Genomic DNA, 19,932 nt, shown 5'->3' on the forward strand with positions numbered 1-19,932 from the left:
TTAGAGAAACACTGGTCTTTTTCTTTTTCCTGTAAATCCGTTTGCTCGTTTTCAGCGCCCTCTCGTGGCGATTCGAAAATATTACTGCACGTCTCTACCTGCCACTGACAGTGGTCACTTTATTCGTCGACAAAATGCCTCTGACATTATTATCCAGGCTTACTAAGATACAACCTATGAGGGTGAAGTTCAATCTGGCGGCCTACAAACTGAGTTGCAGCGGCGGGCTGACGGTTGAACACGACCGAAAGAACCGTCGCTTCACCGTTTCTACGAGAGGCGGAACCGGTAAGGGCCAATGCCGTGTTCGGAGCTCCGTTTTGCCGTTAGTTCATTTACGCGAGCCCCGGGACCCGCGTCGGCCTACTGGAGGAAGTCCGTGCTGTCACCACTAAGTAGAAAAAAACATAACTTCATATGCGCCTATCGGTTTCGGACGTGTCAAATATCAATATTTTGAAATATATATAGTTTGGTTTCTGTTTAATAGTTTGCGTTTATTTCATCGAACTTTATTTTTTTAAACACATTAGCCTTAAAAAAATCCAAAGTTTAACAAAGTGCAACTTGGTGATGTTTAAAGGGGAAACAACACTTTTCTTAAAGGTATTGTTTTTATCTTACATATGCTTAGAAATCACTTGATGGTGGTTTGACTGATGTCCACCATCTCTTGACGTCTACTCAATATTAGGGTGACCAGGGCCGTTCCTGACCAATATGGTGCCCTAAGCAAAATATTTAATGGCGCCCCCCCCCCCCCCCCCCTATTTTCACCACATATATTTAAACACTCGCACTGAAAAAGCTCGTTATCTCTTTGTAATTTATTATATAAAAAAAGACAACGAACAAGTGCAGAAATTAAAAGAAAAATGCTGTAATAACTATTCAAAAGCACCAATGAAAACACTTCAAAAACAAATGCATTAAATAAATTACAATTGTTATCACAATATGATTAACACCCACCCACACAAACCTATATAAAGACACACAGAACACTTTAAAATGCCACTTTTTTTTTCACCTTGACTTATAACCTTACTCACCTTGTCTTCAGTGATGCAAAAGCATCTATTGCACTTTCATATGACAGTTTTTTTGGAAGGTGCACTTCTTCCCTGGACTTGGTGGGCTTGGACTTGGTGCTGATGTGGATAAGTTCGCTGTAAAAGATGGCCCAGGATGTACAGAGGTAGAGAGAAAATATTTCAGAAGAGCATCTACAAAGAGAAGAAAGTGGAATGTTACATTATATTAGTCAAATAGCTGTTGATTGTGAAACCAGCATGACATAACCATAATAGCTCCTAAATTCTTGCAGCCTACTGTACCTGTCTATTGGATCCGGCCACTATCTTTGATGGGCGTAGTTAAAAGAAAATACATTCTTGAAGCACTGCAACTACACATGACTATCCAATAATAATTAATTAAATAATATATGATAGCAACAACAAAAAAATTGAATATTTTTTTTACATGAATGTGATCGCCATTTTTACTAATTAATGACACATTTAATAACAAATGTTTGCATTTAAATCCGTGGCACTTTTAGTCCCCCATACCACAGAACTTTGAAATTATTAATTCCATATTTAATGGTATATTTATTTAATCAACCTTGGCACTTTTAGGCAAGGCAAATTTATTTGAAAAGCACAATAACACAAGGTAAAAGTGGTTCACATCACATGAAAATAAGTAAGACAATTTTAGTCTCCCATACACTTTGTCCAAATTTCTCTAAAATTGGAGGGAGAGTAAATTTAACTGAAACTAATCCACAGCTGGCTGAATACTGAAATATTTCTAAAACAACAGCCTGGCTAATGATACAGTATAATTTTGCTTTAGCACTAAGTCATACAAGCTCAATGTAAATAACCGCTAGCTTGCAGTTGCGCTAAATCTACGTGCATATGCTGTTGAAAAAAATCATCACAACAAACCTGTTTTTCTTCACGTCTTTGCTGTCTTCATTCTTTTTCTTCTCAGTCCCGGAGGGCTTTGTCTTTTCATGAAGTTGACTTGTCACCGTAATGTCGCTCAATTGCGGAGGCTAAAAATAGCACCTTCAGGTAGCTCGCTGGTCTGCTGGGTGGTGAGACTAGGGTCTGTGGTGAAATAATCGCATCACAGGAAAAAGTGAAACGGGCAGAAGCCACACTAGAAAAATGATTTCATTATTATTTAAAGACTTATTATGAACGGTTTTGTTGTTCTTTTGTTTTATTGTTTTGTATAGTTTTTGGAATACTGCTTTCATCAAATATTATTTGAATATTTTTCTTGATGCCTTTTTGGACGCTGGTGCGCCCTTAAGCGGTTGCTTAAATTGCCTTATGGGCGGCACGCGTCTGAGGGTGACCATATATTGATTCCCAAAAAAGGACACTCGGCCCGGCCTCAATATACTTGAATTTTACTCGAAGTTCACTCAAAGATTTCTATTTCACTTTAATATATTAAAAGTGTGCCTCTTCCGCCTGGATAGAAAAATTCAGTTTTATATATATTAGTGATGCACGATAATGCATTTTTCAGCCGATACCGATAACCGATAATTTCCTCCTCGTTCCAACCGATAACCGATAATGTCAAGCCGATAATTTTATTAAAGATTTATGTAAAATTTTAAAGTATACACAAGAGAAAATATTGCTGTGCAAAAATAATATTGCTCTTTTTTTTCAACATCAAATGTGAACAAGTAGTAGTAGTAGTAAATTCCAACATCTAAATAAAGACAGATTGTCTGACATACATCAGTAAATACATAAGTTGCACAAAAATGGCTTTAAAAGTATGCCATTCCTAAAGTATAACATTACTACACAGCAAAAACACAGCTCCTTAAGACTAGTTAAAGTCCCTTGTTTTCAGTGTAAATCTATTGGAAATAAGTTAGATTAACTGCCAGCACTTCAAGTATATTTCACTCAGATTTCTTGAAGAAAAATGGCCAGCTGAAAATAAGATTAACAGCCTTATTTTAAGCAATAAATTATTATACATAATCCTAAAAAAAAAAAAAAAAAAAAAAACTTGTCAGAAATGTTCTTTATTCAAGAATATGTATGGTTCAAAACATTATTTGAAAGCAATTTTTTCTTGATTTAGGTGAAAAATGACCTTATTTTTTTAGATGTTTGGGCTTAATAAGAACAAATTGCAATATTTAGTTCAAGTAAGTGGAATAATCTGGCGCATTCAACTAGTCTTCAACACTCAAACAAGATGGGGGAAATTATTTGACTAGATTTAAGAAGAATGATCTGATTAAGACGTCATAAATTTAAAGCGTACTGAATGCATTACTGACTGGATGACTTCTTTGTGTCGTTTGGTGCATGTTACAATTATCAACTAACCACTGTGCCGTCATGATAAACATGGTTTGTTGACATCACCTGTGTAAATGTCCGTGGTAAAACTGATGTGATCGACATGTCTTTCACGAAGAATCGTGGTCATATAAACGGAATTATTTTTTCATCCAGGGGTTTGGCTATCGGGTCATTTCGGGAATTTCCTCCCGCCTGTGCCCTTCAGTCCGCCCGGCTGCCAAATTAGCACCCGCGCCAGGCCTCTGTCTTGAACCGGAGTGGCGGCGGCAGCAAAGTTCGTACCGTATATCCGCCCGCCCCGGCCGGCTCGCTGCGGCGCGTTCGGTGCATGGCTCTGCTCTCATGCTCTACCCGCCTAGGGCGAGGCGGCGGCCTGCCGGACCGGCGGGCTCCGTCGGAAGACAGTTACTTGTCAACTATCGATCTCGTGAGGTGTTTAGCCATAGATGGGAGTTTACCACTCGCTTTGGGCTGCATTCCCAAACACCCCGACTCCGGGAGGACCGCAGCGTCTCTGTATCGTTACAAGCCCCGTAGCTTCCTTTATAGTTTATTTGTTAACAATAGCTTTAGCATTCGTGCTAGCAGCAGCATATTCGTTCCAAAAATCATTGTGATGCAGTTTTAAATGGCTGCTGGGTTAGTGCTAGTGGTGTTCAATGAGGACGCTTTCTTTAGGCCTTGAGGAACTGTTTTGTAGATGGCGAGAGCGTCGTTTATTTCATTTCACACACGGGAAAAGCAACGCACGCTAGTGAGAGTGCCTCAACACTGATGTGTAACACCGCCTCCTCTATGACGCCATACTCCTAAACCCCTCCTCCCACAGGGGCTTCAGTGAGGGGAGGGGTTGAGCAGGCGGCAGTGAAGAAGTGGAGAAAACTGCTTGGTTGCGCACATTTGGAGGCTAAATCAAGTATATAATTATCGGATTGCATTATCGGTTGATTTTTTTATTATCTGTATTATCTGTGTGACGTCATAATTGCCATTATCGGCCGATAATTATCGGCAGCCGATATTATCATGTATCTTTAATATATATTAAAAAAAAAGTGTGTGTATATATATATATATATATATATATATATATATATATATATATATATTAACCTTGTGGTCAAAAGTTAACATACACTTGTGAAGAACATAATGTCATGGCTCTCTTAAGTTTCCAGTTATTTCTACAACTCTGATTTTTCTCCGATAGAGTGATTGGAACAGATTCTTCTTTGTCACAAAAACATTCATGAAGTTTGGTTCTTTTATGACTTTATTATGGGTTAACAGAAAAAGTGATCAAATCTGCTGGGTCAAAAATATACATACATGGATCTGAAAAAGCAAATCATTGACTTGAACAAGTCAGGAAAGTCACTTGGAGCCATTTCAAAGCAGCTGCAGGTCCCAAGAGCAACAGTGCAAACTATTGTTTGTAAGTATAAAGTGCATGGCACTGTTTTGTCACTGCCACGATCAGGAAGAAAACGCAAGCTATCACCTGCTGCTGAGAGAAAATTGGTCAGGAGGGTGAAGATTCAACCGAGAATCACCAAAAAGCAGATCTGCCAAGAATTAGAAGCTGCTGAAACACAGGTGTCAGTGTCCACAGTCAAGCGTGTTTTGCATCTCCACGGACTGAGAGGCTGCCGTGCAAGAAGGAAGCCCTTGCTCCAAAAGCGGCACCTTAAGGCTCGACTGAAGTTTGCTGCTGATCACATGGACAAAGATAAGACCTTCTGGAGGAAAGTTCTGTGGTCAGACGAAACAAAAATCAAGCTGTTTGGCCACACTGCCCAGCAATATGTTTGGAGGAGAAAAGGTGAGGCCTTTAACCCCAAGTACACCATGCCTACCGTCAAGCACGGTGGTGGTAGTATTATGCTGTGGGGCTGTTTTGCTTCCAATGGAACTGGTGCTTTACAGTGAGTAAATGGGATAATGAAGAAGGAGGATTACCTTCAAATTCTTCAAGCTAACCTAACGTCATCAGCCCGAAGATTGGGTCTTGGGCGCAGTTGGGTGTTCCAACAGGACAATGACCCCAAACACACATCAAAAGTGGTAATGGAATGGCTAAATCAGGCTAGAATTAAGGTTTTCGAATGGCCTTCCCAAAGTCCTGACTTAAACCCCATTGAGAACTTGTGGACAATGCTGAAGAAACAAGTCCATGTCAGAAAGCCATCAAATTTAACTGAACTGCACCAATTCTGTCAAGAGGAGTGGTCAAAGATTCAACCAGAAGCTTGCCAGAAGCTTGTGGATGGCTACCAAAAGCGCCTAATTGAAGTGAAAATGGCCAAGGGACATGTTACCAAATATTAGCGCTGCTGTATGTATATTTTTGACCCAGCAGATTTGATCACTTTTTTCTCTTCACCCATAATAAAGTCATAAAAGAACCAAACTTCATGAATGTTTTTTGTGACAAAGAAGTATCTGTTCCAATCACTCTTTCAGAGAAAAATCAGAGTTCTAGAAATAACTGGAAACTCAAGAGAGCCATGACATTATGTTCTTCACATGTGTATGTAAACGTTTGACCACAACTGTATATACAGTGGGGAGAACAAGTATTTGATACACTGCCAATGGGCTTTCCCATTGACAGTGTATCAAATACTTGTTCTCCCCACTGTATATATATATATACTGTATATTGCTATATATTGCTGTATAGTACATATTATATACTATATGGAAATCATTTTTTTTACTCGTTATTCCTCCTAAAAAAACATAATCAAACAATAAAAAAAAAAAAAACCTAATTAAATGATAAAAAGGCAGCACGGTGGCTGAGTGGTTAGCACATCAGCCTCACAGTTCTGAGATCATGGGTTCAACATGCGTGGTAGGCTAATTGAACACTCTAAATTGCCCGTAGGTATGAGTGTGTGCGTGAATGGTTGTATGTTTCGTTGTGCCCTGGGACTGGCAACTACTTCAGGGCGTACCCTGCTGTCTGCCCGTAGTTAGCTGGGATAGGCTCCGCGACCCTCGTTAGGAAAAGCGGCATGGAAAATGAATGAATGAATAAATGATAAAGCAGCATGGAAAATGAATGAATGAATAAATGATAAAAAAATATATATATATGATGAAGACCCATGGAAATGTAGTATAGTCAATACACATAGTATGCTATGCGCCAATTAAACATTTTCTATAAATTACTATCACGACAATTGTCGTTGAAAAATTGTTATTCCCACTCATTTTTATTCTCATTCAATGTTCTAGATTGCACGCAAACAATAACCGAAGTAAATTGAAACTATTCAACCAGCATGTTTCCAAACGCAGCAGTTCAAAACTACATTTCCCATAATGCCTAACGAAGCTTAGCTCACTGGTAGGCAAAATCAAACCTTGCTATAAAAGTTTACAATCCTCGACAGCGCAACGATGTGAAACCAAACGGGATTTTACTGATCACGCCAGTACAAAGACAGATGTGAACAGTTGCCATTATAGACGTATTTATCGTAAAAAATCTCTTAACAACTGGGCAGGCGCTCATCGGAACACGTCACAGGTAGCAGTACCGTAGTAGGCAACAAAGAGTCAGTTTCAACACACGCTAATTGTATTGTGTAAATACTCCTCTGTGTGAATTTGGAATTTCCTCTTATTAACATAGATGACAATTTCTTCTTATTAACATAGATGACTGAACCGTAAAAAACACAGCTACTTAGAAAAGAATACTAACATTCAACCAGATACGCAAATTAATACAATATACTGCATCTCTAGTACACATATAACCCAATATACACCAGAAGACACATGATCGACATTAACAGGAGAGAAACTTACTGAAAGGTGTATGGAGCCACGTCTCTTAAAATTACTCCTTATTGTAGTCTGTAACTGCCTGATCTCTCGTCAAACCGTCAACCCAGTAGACGGCGGTAATGCCCCATCATACAAGGGGTAAACTGCCAACAAAAAACAAGAAGTACTCCTTCTCTCGCCAAGACTATTAGGAGCCATGTCAATTCAGGCAGGCGCTGCCCCCCAGTGGCTGAAGGGATTTCTCTTCAAATTGGTCCGGTGAAAAATCATAAAAACTTGACATTTTCGTGAATTTATAAAACCCCGGCCGGACGGTAAAAATAGGTTCCAAAACGAGGACTTGTCTGGGCAAAAGAGGACGTTTGGTCACCCTGCTCAATATTAACCTGGAATCAAAAAGCAACTTTATTGTTCTAACAAGTTATTGAACTTTAAAAACATGTTCCCTTGTTGCTTTGTGTGTGAACTTTGACCTCAGGAGTCAGCCAGAGGGCAGTACTCATCTACAGATTTACAGCAGTGGACGAGGTGGATCTCGTGTCCACCTTTGTCCCAGAGGCTTGTAGAGGTCAAGGTGTGGCAGCACTATTATCAAAGGTGAGGCAGTGCCACTCGCTTACTATGTTCTCCATTTCAAACGGGATCGTTAACACTTTGAAATTACCTGAGCGTTGTTGATTACAGGCCGCCATTGACTTTGTGCAAGAGGAGAAGCTGAAGGCTCGGGTGTCCTGCTGGTACATCAAGAAGTACATGGAAGAACACCCTCAGCGAAATTATAAAAATCTTCAAACTACATGACAACGTTAATATGTGGATCTTCACATCAGAAGATGCGGTGGTCAAATGGCTTAGGACTGAGAGAGAGCAACCAAATTCAAGTTTTATATAAATTGATTATTACATGAATATACTGTACAGTGCCCTCCATAATTGTTGGCACCCCTGGTTGTGTTTTTTAGCTTCTAATATTTTTTTTTTAAATTCAAATAATATGGGACCTTAATGGAAAAAAAGAGAAACATCCAACCTTCAATACAAGTGCATTTATTCAGTGGGGAAAAAATCCCACATAAAGAAATAATTATTTGACATCAAATAATGTGTGTCACAATTTTTTATATAAATTGATTATTACATGAATATACTGTACAGTGCCCTCCATAATTGTTGGCACCCCGGTTTTGTTTTTTAGCTTCTAATATTTTTTTTTTAAATTCAAATAATATGGGACCTTAATGGAAAAAAAGAGAAAAATCCAACCTTCAATACAAGTGCATTTATTCAGTGGGGGAAAAAAAATCCCACATAAAGAAATAATTATTTGACATCAAATAATGTGTGTCACAATTATTAGCACCCCTGGTGTTAATACTTTGTACAGTTGAAGCCTGGGACCGTGTGCTTTGGTCAGATGAGACCAAGATTGAGCTTTTTGGCAACAAACACTCTAAGTGGGTCTGGCGTGCCACGAAAGATGCGCATGCTGAAAAGCACCTCATACCCACTGTGAAGTATGGGGGTGGGTCAGTGATGCTGTGGGGCTGTTTCATTTCCAAAGGCCCTGTGAACCTTGTTAGGGTACATGGCATCATGAATGCTTTGAAATACCAGGACATTTTAAATCAAAATCTGTTGCCCTCTGCCTGAAAGCTGAAGATGGGTTGTCACTGGGTCTTTCAGCAAGACAATGACCATAAACATATGGCCAAATCTACACAGAAATGGTTCACCAGACACAAAATCAAGCTCTTCCCATGGCCATCTCAGTCCCCAGACCTTGTTTTGTTGGCAAAAGGGGGTTGTACAAAGTATTAACACCAGGGGTGCTAATAATTGTGACACACATTATTTTATGTCAAATAATTATTTCTTTATGTGGGATTTTTTCCCCCACTGAATAAATGCACTTGTATTGAAGGTTGGATTTTCTCTTTTTTTCCATTAAGGTCACATATTATTTGAATAAAAAAATATATATATATTAGAAGCTAAAAAACACATCTTAACCAGGGGTGCCAATAATTATGGAGGGCACTGTATGTACATGTTAATTGTTAATATGTTTAATTGTTGGTTTATTGCCTTTTGTAATGGTTCTTTCATGTGTATACAGCTGTAGAAAATCACAAGTTTTTTAATTTTATGTAATAAATTAGTTTTTTTAAATTATTTTTATTTCTGTAATTTATTTAACAGGTACTTCTCATTTCCACATAGTTCAGCTCATTTAAGTGCAGTTTTGTTAGGTTTGAGCAGGTTTATGTAAATAAGATGACAAAAGATAAACTATGACAATGGATGGCTAATGTACTGTAGTAGCATGTATTTATTAGCATCTTGCTGACATCAGTAGTGGCAGATTACACAAGCAAGTAAACCCAACATGCATCCTTATTTTTCAAAATATAGTTTAATACATTATTGACCTGGATGCTGCATGAAAGACTGAAAAAAAATTGCATAATTAATAAACTATGGAAATTTTGAGCATGAGGAATATTTCTCACGTTAAGCTCATGGCACAATGTCCTTCATGTGTTATCTTGAGGCAGGGATACCTTGTATCCTAAAAACTATAGCTACATAATGAACTGAAAATCACCTTACTAGGCAGCATGTTGTCCCTAGTCTCAGGTTTCTATCTACCTCAATCGTCTTCGTGTTGGTTGTCCGTTCAAACATCTCTAGGCAAGGTATAAGAGGCAGCTGTAGCTAAGCATCAAGACACCACTGGCCTTTCCTCCTCCCACTTCTTGTGCGATCACATGAGCAAGATTTGATGAGATGCATGTCTTCTCAGAGCCGAGCGGGTTACATTATTCCACGAGGATACACACACGCAAATATATCCCTGTATTAGATTTTAAAATCCAAGTCCATTGGGGTCGAGGAATGAAAAAAAGTGTTCCATTGGGTCACCGAGAGGTCACATGTGTGCGAGTCTCAACTCAAGTCTTACCTTCAAGTTTTAAGTAAGACATTTTTCAAAAATCGTCTCTGTTGTTGTTTACCTTGCGTGTTGCCATTCTTCTTTCCTGATTTGATATGAAAAACAATCCTGAATTCAAATGTATTATAATGCCGCGCTGCCTCCATGATACTGGCTTCGTGAGGTGGCCTCTGCACTCTGCATTATAATATTCAGCTGTGTTTCTGGCATTTTTCCCAGATTGCAACCTTTTCATTTCATTCAATTCAAAAGCAGGTACAGGCAGTGCAGTAGCCATACCCGGCCAGTGGGTGCATACTAAAAAAACTCATCAACTAATCTTCTTTAGCACAATATTTATTACTAAAGCTCTCCCAGTTGACGTGGAGTCCGATCACTTTCAAGTCGAGTCTTTTTAACTCATTGACTGCCATTGACGGAAAGCTAATTTTCGCTGCTAACACTCCCAAGTCGTAAGGGGATTGGACATCTATCGTCATCAATGACAGTAAGTTACTTCCTCTTTTTCAGCTGAGCAAGTCTTAAAATTGTCTGTTTGAGTCTGGTTCTTCCTACCTGCGTTACTAGCAGTAGGCCTCGCCTTGTGACTCAGCCACATGGTCCACTTCCAGGGCAAAGGCCGTTCCCGTGGACGGTTTATGGCCGTTGAGCGGCAGCTCCGGTGGCGCCTCAGCATCAGCTGTCATGTACCACACGTGGTCAGGAAGGTCCAGCTCCAACAATTTCTGCTTGACCAGCAGGCTCTTCTCAATGTTCCTTCGCTTGAACTTGAACTCGATGATGGTCTTGGTGTAGCGGTTGAGCGCTGTCACCGCCGAGCCCATGCAGGTGCCGAATGACCCCCATGCCAACCTGGGGTAGGCCGAGGGACAAATTAACCGGAGCAAGGTGATAAAATGATGTTAAGCTACACAAAGTACGAGTCGTCTTACGCATAAGACCAGCTGTAATCCCACGTCTTGGGCCTCCAGTCTTCCGGACCCATGGCCACGGCCAGCTGGAAAATGGTGGTGAACATCATGTGGGCCACCATCCCACAAAGGCCTGAAACCGGACAGGAACAGATGACAACAAATGCTACTTGCAGGTATTCTAATATCCATGGAAACATTGCTGTTAGTAACTCAATCTGAAACTACATCCATCCCAGATACAGTCGGTAGTCAAATGACATGGACTTGCAATCAGTTCAATGTGCCTAGCAACTAGTCTGTTTGTTGTTAAATGTGCGCCGATTTCCATAGTGTTGTAACTGTCAGGACTGGTCTTGGTCTCGAGACCACATTTTGAGGGTGGCTGCTGGACAGACTCTGGATTTTCATAGATGTGGGATTTTCTTGAAGATCAGCAGTTCAAGTTTTTGAATGTTATTCTAAGGCTAAACAACTGGTTAAAAAAAAAAGTTCAGCATTACTCACATTTTAACCTCCCATGTAAATGACTGCAACCTTGACAACATCAAATATATACAGTGGGGCAAATACGTATTTGGTCATCCATTAATTGTGCAAGTTGTCCCACTTGAAAATACAGTGGTGCAAATAAGCATTTAGTCAACCACTACTTGTGCAAGTTCTCCCACTTGAAAATATTAGAGAGGCCTGTAATTGTCAACATGGGTAAACGTTAACCATGAGAGACAGAATGTGGAAAAAAAAACAAAAACACAACATGGCTAGCGCGAGCCATGTTGACTGTTGTCAATGACTTGTTTCGATGTGTTTTTGGTCATTTAAAACTGGTTACACCGCGGATTGGAACATATTCTCGGCTCTCCCGTTCGCCATCTGTGTTGTTCTAGAGACGACTTTCGGCACGCAAGAGTGACGTTACTCGTTAAGAACACGTCACGCAAATAAACGAATCTGAATGGACGGTTGATTTTGTACCTGGCTCGAGAGGCCGTTAATGGGCTGGGTCCCAGACTATTTCTCACAGTGTATGAAAAATACAGGGAGAATAGTCTGGCTGTGCCAGGCAAGATCTCCTCTAGAGCAGCGATGTTTTGGGGCTGTTGTTGGGCAACACCGACTTTCAACTCCCTCCAAAGATTTTCTATGGGGTTGAGATCTGGAGACTGGCTAGGGCACTCCAGGACCTTGAAATGCTTCTTACGAAGCCACTCCTTTATTGCCCTGGCTGTGTGTTTGGGATCATTGTCATACTGAAAGACCCAGCCATGTCTCATCTTCAATGCCCTTGCTGATGGAAAGAGATTTTCACTCAAAATCTCTTGATACATGGCCCCATTCATTCTTTCCTTTACACAGATCAGATGTCCGAGTCCCTTTGCAGAAAAACAGCCCCAAAGCATGATGTTTCCACCCCCATGCTTCATAGTGGGTACGGTGTTCTTCGGATGCAATTCAGTATTTTTTTCTCCTCCAAACACGAGACCTTGTGTTTCTACCAAAAAGTTCTATTTTGGTTTCATCTGACCATAACACATTCTCCCAGTCCTCTTCTGGATCATCCAAATGCTCTCTAGTGAACCGCAGACGGGCCTGGACATGTACTGGCTTCAGCTGGGGGACACGTCTGGCAGTGCAGGATTTGAGTCCCTGGCGACGCATTGTGTTACTGCTACTAGCCTTTGTTACTGTGGTCCCAGCTCTCTGTAGGTCATTCACTAGGTCCCCCCGTGTGGTTCTGGGATTTTTGCTCACCGTTCTTGTTATCATTTTGACGCCACAGGGTGAGATCTTGCATGGAGCCCCAGATAGAGGGAGATTATCAGTGGTCTTGTATGTCTTCCATTTTCTAGTAATTGCTCCCACAGTTGATTTCTTTACACCAAGCGTTTTACCTGTTGCAGATTCAGTCTTCCCAGCCTGGTGCAGGTCTACAGTTTTGTCTCTGGTGTCCTTCAACAACTCTTTGGTCTTGGCCATAGTTGAGTTTGGAATATGACTGACTGAGGTTGTGGACACGTGTCTTTTATACCGATAATGAGTTAAAACAGGTGCCATTAACACAGGTAACGAGACCTCGTTAGAAGAAGTTAGACCTCTTTGACAGCCAGAAATCTTGCTTGTTCGTAGGTGACCAAATACTTATTTTCCACTCTAATTTGGAAATAAATTCTTTAAAAATCAAACAATGTGATTTTCTGTTTTGTTTTTCCCACATTGTCTCTCATGGTTAAGGTTTACCCATGTTGACAATTACAGGCCTCTCTAATCTTTTCAAGTAGGAGAACCTGCACAATTGGTGGTTGACTAAATACTTATTTGCCCCACTGTATGTATATTTTTTATGTTAAAAAAAAATCATGGTTTTGGTTGGTGGTCAGCCAAGTCATCCAACTCCCCAAAACGATATCTCCGTAAGTGATTGTGTCCTGCAAGTCATGTGTGGTCTTTAACATAACGCTAGAATTTGATCCACGACCAACCTCGGGTGTACCCTAACTTTGGCTCAAAAACAACTGGGATACGCTACAGCTCAACCTAATGAACATAGCCGGTATAGAAAATGGTTGGACAGTTGGCGCCAAAAACACCGATTACATAATATCTTGTTTCTAACAAATACATCTCCAATAAAGTGAACACACCAGAGAATAAAAATGTTATTTTATAATTTGGTCTGTTTTGGAGCAAGCCCAATCTGCTTCGGGGTGTTCCGGTGGTCTCTGTCTCCCGGTGGGACCCCTTTGGCTTCCCCTCTCATGGGGAAGTCTGCCTCACAGCAGCTTTAGCCTAGTAGAGGATTAACTGCTAACAACAGTACTGGAGGGAGGGGGTGGGGGTGTCGCTCTTCTGGGCAGGTCTTGGTTATGGCCCAAAAAGAGCCGCCCGCCTCCAATCGGCTTATTGCACAAACCAGCAAGCAAATCCTCAGAGTCGAGAAGTCAGCCGGTGTCATCGTCTAGTACCTCATCCTACAGTCTCAGTCAACTAACTAGTCCTGAACTTGTAGTCTCGTAACTAGTCTAAAGATCTGTCAATAACTAGTCCTAAATTCTAACTTGAGTGTTGGGTTGTTTCAGACTAACTACTCATGAAATCCCCTTGAACAAATTCCAATAGTCTAGTCATAAGTTTTTTACTCTAGTAATGAGTATTAAAGTCATTGTTAGATACGGTGTGTAACTAGTTCTTAAGATGTAGTCTGATTACTCATCTGAAAATCAGTCAGTAATTAGTCTAAAAGTCATAATCCGGTGACGGGTGCTGCAGTCAGTCTGATAGTCATTCATAAAGTCAAAGTTTCGTTAGTAGTGTTGTTTTCATAGTTCAGTTGAGTGCTAAACTCATAGCCCATTAGTCCTAAAGTCTTATTTTACTTATAAATTTCCAAAAGCATAGTCAAGCAACTAATCTTGAAGTCATATTTAATTGACTCATCCAATTAAATTCTGGAAAGGTGGCCTGAAATCTTGGTCAAGTTGTAACTAGTCCTTAATTCATACCAGTAATGGGAACTGAAGTCATACTCAAATAAGAAGTTTCTGAAGTCATAGTCTACTGAACAGTCCGTAAGTTATAGCCTCATAACTAGGCCCAAAGTCAAAACCGAGGTTTCCCCAAAATCATACATATGTCATGATTCAGAAATTTTAGTTTGGTAACTAATGCTAGTAAGTTAGTCTGATGTCTAATCATTGTCATATTTTCATAAGAGTCTTGTGACAGCGGATCCATTGGTGTGTGGTTCTCAGATGTTTGATGTGGAGGTGGAATTCGACTGCTGTAAATTTTTCACAGCAGCCCCTTTTAATGTTTTTAACCCTGTTTCCCACCTGACAGTGCAGTGCATAAGGCAGCAAAGGCACTCAGCTTGAGTTTATTCATGACGCTGAAGCAACGACACTGCTCCAAGGTCATCAGGGCGCCGCCTGCGAACAGCAGGGTTAGGTACAAGGTCTCGGCGACAATGCACAGCCACAGCACTCCTATGTGCAAACAGCGAATTTTCACAATAATTAACTGATATTTGGTGATTTGCGATATCTCGAGAAAAAATGTGTACCAACCTCGTTCGTGTTCTGGAGCAATTTCTGAGAAGTCCCGACAGTCGAAACCTGCAATTGCATAACGACATTTATCATCACACAACACATTAGATTGGATGACAAAGTGTGCTCAGATTTGACTACAGTGGACTTCGGTATATGACAAATTAGGTTCTATCTATGAAATATGTTCTATTCCTACAGCTGTGGTGTGAGCTGAATTTGGCGATCACTTCAAACCATGTTATGATTTAAGTCATTATTTGTATGGAAGTAAAAAAATAATAATCAAAAGACGGAACTGAAAGTGCTAACCAGGTCAGCCTTCTCATGTAAAATGACTTCGCAGCAAACAGCTTTATTATGTGCAGTCCAAAACCTCGAAAGTTCTTCTGTCAAGACTGTCAAAGTGATATCATCCTCAAAACACCCAAGAAGAACAAGGACCTGCTATTGTAGAGGTAACTTGTACAGGAGCCATAATCTAGTGACTGGGCTTGATGTCATAGTATCACAATGAGTACTTCAATCTGTGACAAGGCTGAATGTCTTAACTCCAGTAAAAAGTCCTCAAGTCATGAGCTAACGATTATTCATACTCGAGTAACGGGTTTCCAGAGTAGTCTTTTAATTAGTCCAAAATTCAGACTCAAATAAATCACGCTGCAGTCGTTTTGGGACTAATTCCAGTTTTAGTCTTTAACTAATCATAGAGTCATCCTTCCATAACTTGTCCTAAAATCAAACTCGATCAACAAGTCCTATGTCTAATTATTAACCTTGAAGATATTTTTCAGTGACTAGAATTTAAAAACTCAAACTAGTATTGAGTCCTAAAGTCATATTCCGATAACTTGGCCAGCTTTTTGGGTAGGTCTAAGGTCATTGTCTGGAAACCAAGAGTGACCAATCCTACAGTCATACTGATACTGTATATCAAGTCCCAACAACAGCTGAAAACTATAGATCGTTTTGTGCATTTAGCAGGAAGCTAACTGTCAAAAATCCAGACATGACGAAAAACAAGTGACAAAGGAGACAAAACTTTCACATCAGGTACTTTCTATGGCTTGTTTCCTGTACATCGAGCCCCCAAACTCCACCGCACCACCGAACTGCGCTTTCTTACCGTTCATGTCGGCAGCCTGCTCACAGGAGAAGAAGATGCCGGTGTGGAACTTCTTGAGCAGGAACTTCTCCTCCCCGGTCTCAAAGATGTACTGCACCAGGCGACTGTCGTTGATGTTGGAGCTGTTGAAGCGGATGCAGAAGAACTGCTTGACCTTGACAGGCGGCCCGGTGCAGAAGGGCTTGGCCACTTTACGGGTGCCCTCGCACCAGTAGCTGGTGGTGACAGCCGACAGGGCGAAGACAAATGCCACAAAGTTGAGGGTGAGCGCCAGAGAAGCCCGCCGTCCGCGCTCCAGCCTCATGTTCCAGGCCCGAAAGCGACAAGGGGGACTAATCCCGGCTTTTGACGCGCGGCCACCGTCTTTCGCCTCCAGGCAGATGCATCAAATCTTCATAATCTCTTCGGCGTGGAGGCTCCGTGGCCGCCACAAGAAACGTGAGCCGCCACTCTTGCTTCTGTCATCCTGTTGTCTGTACCTCCTTTTCGTTGCTCCACCCCTTGCCCGCCGTATCGTCCGTCACAAAAGGCAAATTATATGCCAGATTTCCTTTCATCATATTTATAAAGGACAGATTACAGCCATCTGACATTATAATCCACAGCAAGGTTCTTACACACTGCCTGCCAGCAGCCACAAGATCAACCAATCACGTTAGATCTTAACATGGAAAACCCCCACACCATTTGTCCATACATCCATTTTCATGGAGGTTGAACATTTATCTGATATCCACCTAGCTGCAGACCATTTCATCGTTTTGTACGTGCTCTACTATTGATTGTCTACTACAACTTCTGCTAAACTCGACTCTCAACGCTTTCGTTGCCGTCGACAGGAATTCTTGTAAAGAGAAATGAGGTACATCGTCAACTGGTCACTCTTGACGGACAGGGCTCATGACTACAAAGGCCTTGTCAACAGCCAAACAAGCGGCAAACAAGCATTCAAAACCATGAAGTATTTTGAGCCTTGAATGGCTCGACCAAGTACGTTTTTGACTCTTTGGCTTTGACACAATACAGTCCCTGACAAAAGTCTTGTCGCCGATCCATTTTGTAGAAACAATTGCTAATAACCTGACTTTTAATTATTCAGTTGGTTTCCGAAATGGCTCATATGAAAGCTAAGATCCTCCCAAATGATGTTGAATGTGCAAAAATTTATTGTTTCACTGAAAAAAGATTTATCAGTTATTGAAGACATAAAGGTCAAATTTTGGCAAGACAAAAGTTTTGTCGCCTACAGAAAGTAGTTTGAAAATTGAGCAAAAAATGTACTTCAAATACAAAAATATGTTACATAAGCGAATTAAGTAGTGGTGCTGTGAGATCCTAATTTAATATTTTGTATGACTTCCATGGGCTTCGGCAAGGATTCATACAATTTATTGATGAAGTCATCAGGAACATCAAAGAAAGCAGTCTTGCATGCCTCCCAGAGTGCATCAACATTCTTGAGTTTCGTCTTCCATGCTTCCTCTTTCATCCTACCCCAGAAATGCTCAATGATGTTCATGTCTGGTGACTGGGCTGGCCAGTACTGGAGGATCTTGATCGTCTTTGCCTCGAGGAACTTTGAGCTAGAGATTGAAGTATGAGATGGCGTACCATCCTGCAGCAGAATTTGTACCTTTTTATGGTTAGGAATGTAAGAGGCAGCTAAGATTTGTTGATATTTCAGACTATTTATCTCTCGGTGCAGACAATTAAAAAACTGTGTGGCATTTGCCAAGGCTCACAGCCTGTCAAAAGGATGGATGCTGGAAAAGTGGCAAAAGGTGGATTTTTCAGATGAATCGTCCATTGAATTACACCACAGTCGCCACAAATATTGCAGGAGACCTACTGTAGCCTGCATGGATCTGAGATTCACTCAGAAAACAGTTTGGTGGTTACATCATTCCCGAAATCATGGTCTGGGGGTTACATCCTGTATGGGGGTGTGCGAGAGATCTGCAGGGTGGAAGGCAACATAAATAGTCTGAAATATCAACAAATCTTAGCTGCCTCTTAAATTCCTTACCATAAAAAGGGACAAATTCTGCAGCAGGATGGTGCTCCATCGCATACTTCAATCTATACCTCAAAGTTCCTCAAGGCAAAGAAGCTCAAGATCCACCAGGACTGGCCAGCCCAGTCACCAGACATGAACATCATTGAGCATGTCTGGGGTTGGATGAAAGAGGAAGCATGGAAAACGAAACCCAAGAATGTTGATGAACTCTGGGAGGCATGCAAGACTGCTTTCTTTGATGTTCCTGATGACTTTATCAATAAATTGTATGAATCCTTGCCGAAGTCCATGGAAGTAATACAAAGTATTAAATTTGGATCTCACAGCACCACTACTCAATTCGCTCATGTTATGTAACATATTTTTTGTTCAATTTTCACACTACTTTCTGTAGGCGACAAAACTTTTGTCTTGCCAAAATTTGACCTTTATGTCTTCATTAAATGATAAATCTTTTTTCAGTGGAACCAATATATTTTTGTACAGTCAACATCATTTGGGAGGGTCTTAGCTTTCATATGAGCCATTTCAGAAACCAATTCAATAATTAAAAGTCAGGTTATTAGCAATTGTTTCTACAAAATGGATAAGCGACAAGACTTTTGTCAGGGACTGTACTTAATGTTTCTGACTGCAAGGAATATGTCCCCACCTGACACACCACTGTGCTACCGTTACACACACAAAAAAAACACTTCATACTAATTATTAGAGCTGTCTTTGGGACTAGCCATCTTGCAGGTTTAAGATTTGCCACAGATCTATTGACAAGATGACTTTAGGCCAAGCTAACTAATGTTTTTAGTACTTGTGTCCCAATGACAGGTTTGACTAACGGAAGGTGAAATGAGTCCAGGTGGTAAAACTTCATGTTCGCTTACAACAGAGTATTTTGAACAAGCAGAGTCCACCTGTCGCCAGACTCTCATTTTCTGACAAAGAATCTGAACGTAATGTGATTACGTAAAAAGTACATGATGGCATTTGGACATCTAAAGATTAAATTAATCTGGTTTGGTGAAAGTAGGCAGGATGAACAAGCAGGATTACACTGCACAAAAAAACAATTTCAAAGACGCACTCATTATTTTTATTTCATCATGAGGCCTTATTGTCATTTTAACAAAGTACCTATTATGTTTGTGGTTTTATGCGGACTGACAGAAAGATCTCAAACCTTCTTTTCTGTATTCGATGTTGGTGAAAGTGAAGCGTTAATGATAAAACAGCTAATGAGGGATTCTTCCTCGAATAAGCTCATTCGGTAATTGATTTGACAGCAGCAGATGGTTTGTTAATCTAGTTTGAGACTTTAACTACTTCAGACAACCCCTCATCTTTGTGACCGAGATGCTCAATTAATGGAACAAAACACCAGTCGCAGCAAGGATTTCATGTTGTTTTTATTTTTTTACATAGTCTTACATCACCGGAATACGACAAACCCTGCATTAAGCAAACGTTTGAATTTTTCAAGCACATTTTTTAATTAATAAAGAGCCTTAGATTCAATAAAAAAAAAATTATGTCCTGTGTGAAAGAATAGGCAAAAAAAAAGTAAAAGTACAAGGACTAGACAAGGGCATGGTGAGTGTCCATCCGTAGTCGACAGAAGTGGCCACTAGAGGGAACTGGTTCCCTTTCAGTAGAATGCTCTGATTACTTCTGTAAAGAACCATATGTTTTAGTGCAGAAATGTCCAAGTCAGGTCCTCAA

The 19,932-nt window shown here is 40.5% G+C and overlaps 2 protein-coding genes across 3 annotated transcripts; one reads left to right on the forward strand and one right to left on the reverse strand.

Annotated features, from left to right (window-relative positions):
• On the forward strand, positions 1 to 9,556 carry LOC130932015 (protein NATD1-like). Its single transcript, XM_057861354.1, has 3 exons — positions 1 to 288; positions 7,639 to 7,757; positions 7,845 to 9,556. Exons 1-3 carry the CDS (start codon positions 135 to 137, stop codon positions 7,959 to 7,961), a joined length of 390 nt encoding a protein of 129 aa, XP_057717337.1. The 5' UTR covers positions 1 to 134; the 3' UTR covers positions 7,962 to 9,556.
• Positions 9,210 to 16,713, reverse strand: LOC130932012 (germ cell-specific gene 1-like protein). 2 transcript variants are annotated; one of them, XM_057861352.1, is made up of 5 exons: positions 16,200 to 16,713; positions 15,092 to 15,139; positions 14,858 to 15,010; positions 11,046 to 11,157; positions 9,210 to 10,965 (listed from the first exon to the last, which is right to left on the reverse strand). In XM_057861352.1, exons 1-5 carry the CDS (start codon positions 16,501 to 16,503, stop codon positions 10,677 to 10,679), a joined length of 906 nt encoding a protein of 301 aa, XP_057717335.1. In that variant the 5' UTR covers positions 16,504 to 16,713; the 3' UTR covers positions 9,210 to 10,676. The 2 variants fall into 2 exon arrangements, with proteins under 2 accessions (XP_057717335.1, XP_057717334.1); XM_057861351.1 differs by having other exon boundaries at positions 14,858 to 15,139.
• Between the last annotated feature and the right edge of the window lie 3,219 nt (positions 16,714 to 19,932).

Source organism: Corythoichthys intestinalis, chromosome 16, assembly GCF_030265065.1.
Source record: "Corythoichthys intestinalis isolate RoL2023-P3 chromosome 16, ASM3026506v1, whole genome shotgun sequence".
NCBI lineage: Eukaryota > Metazoa > Chordata > Actinopteri > Syngnathiformes > Syngnathidae > Corythoichthys > Corythoichthys intestinalis.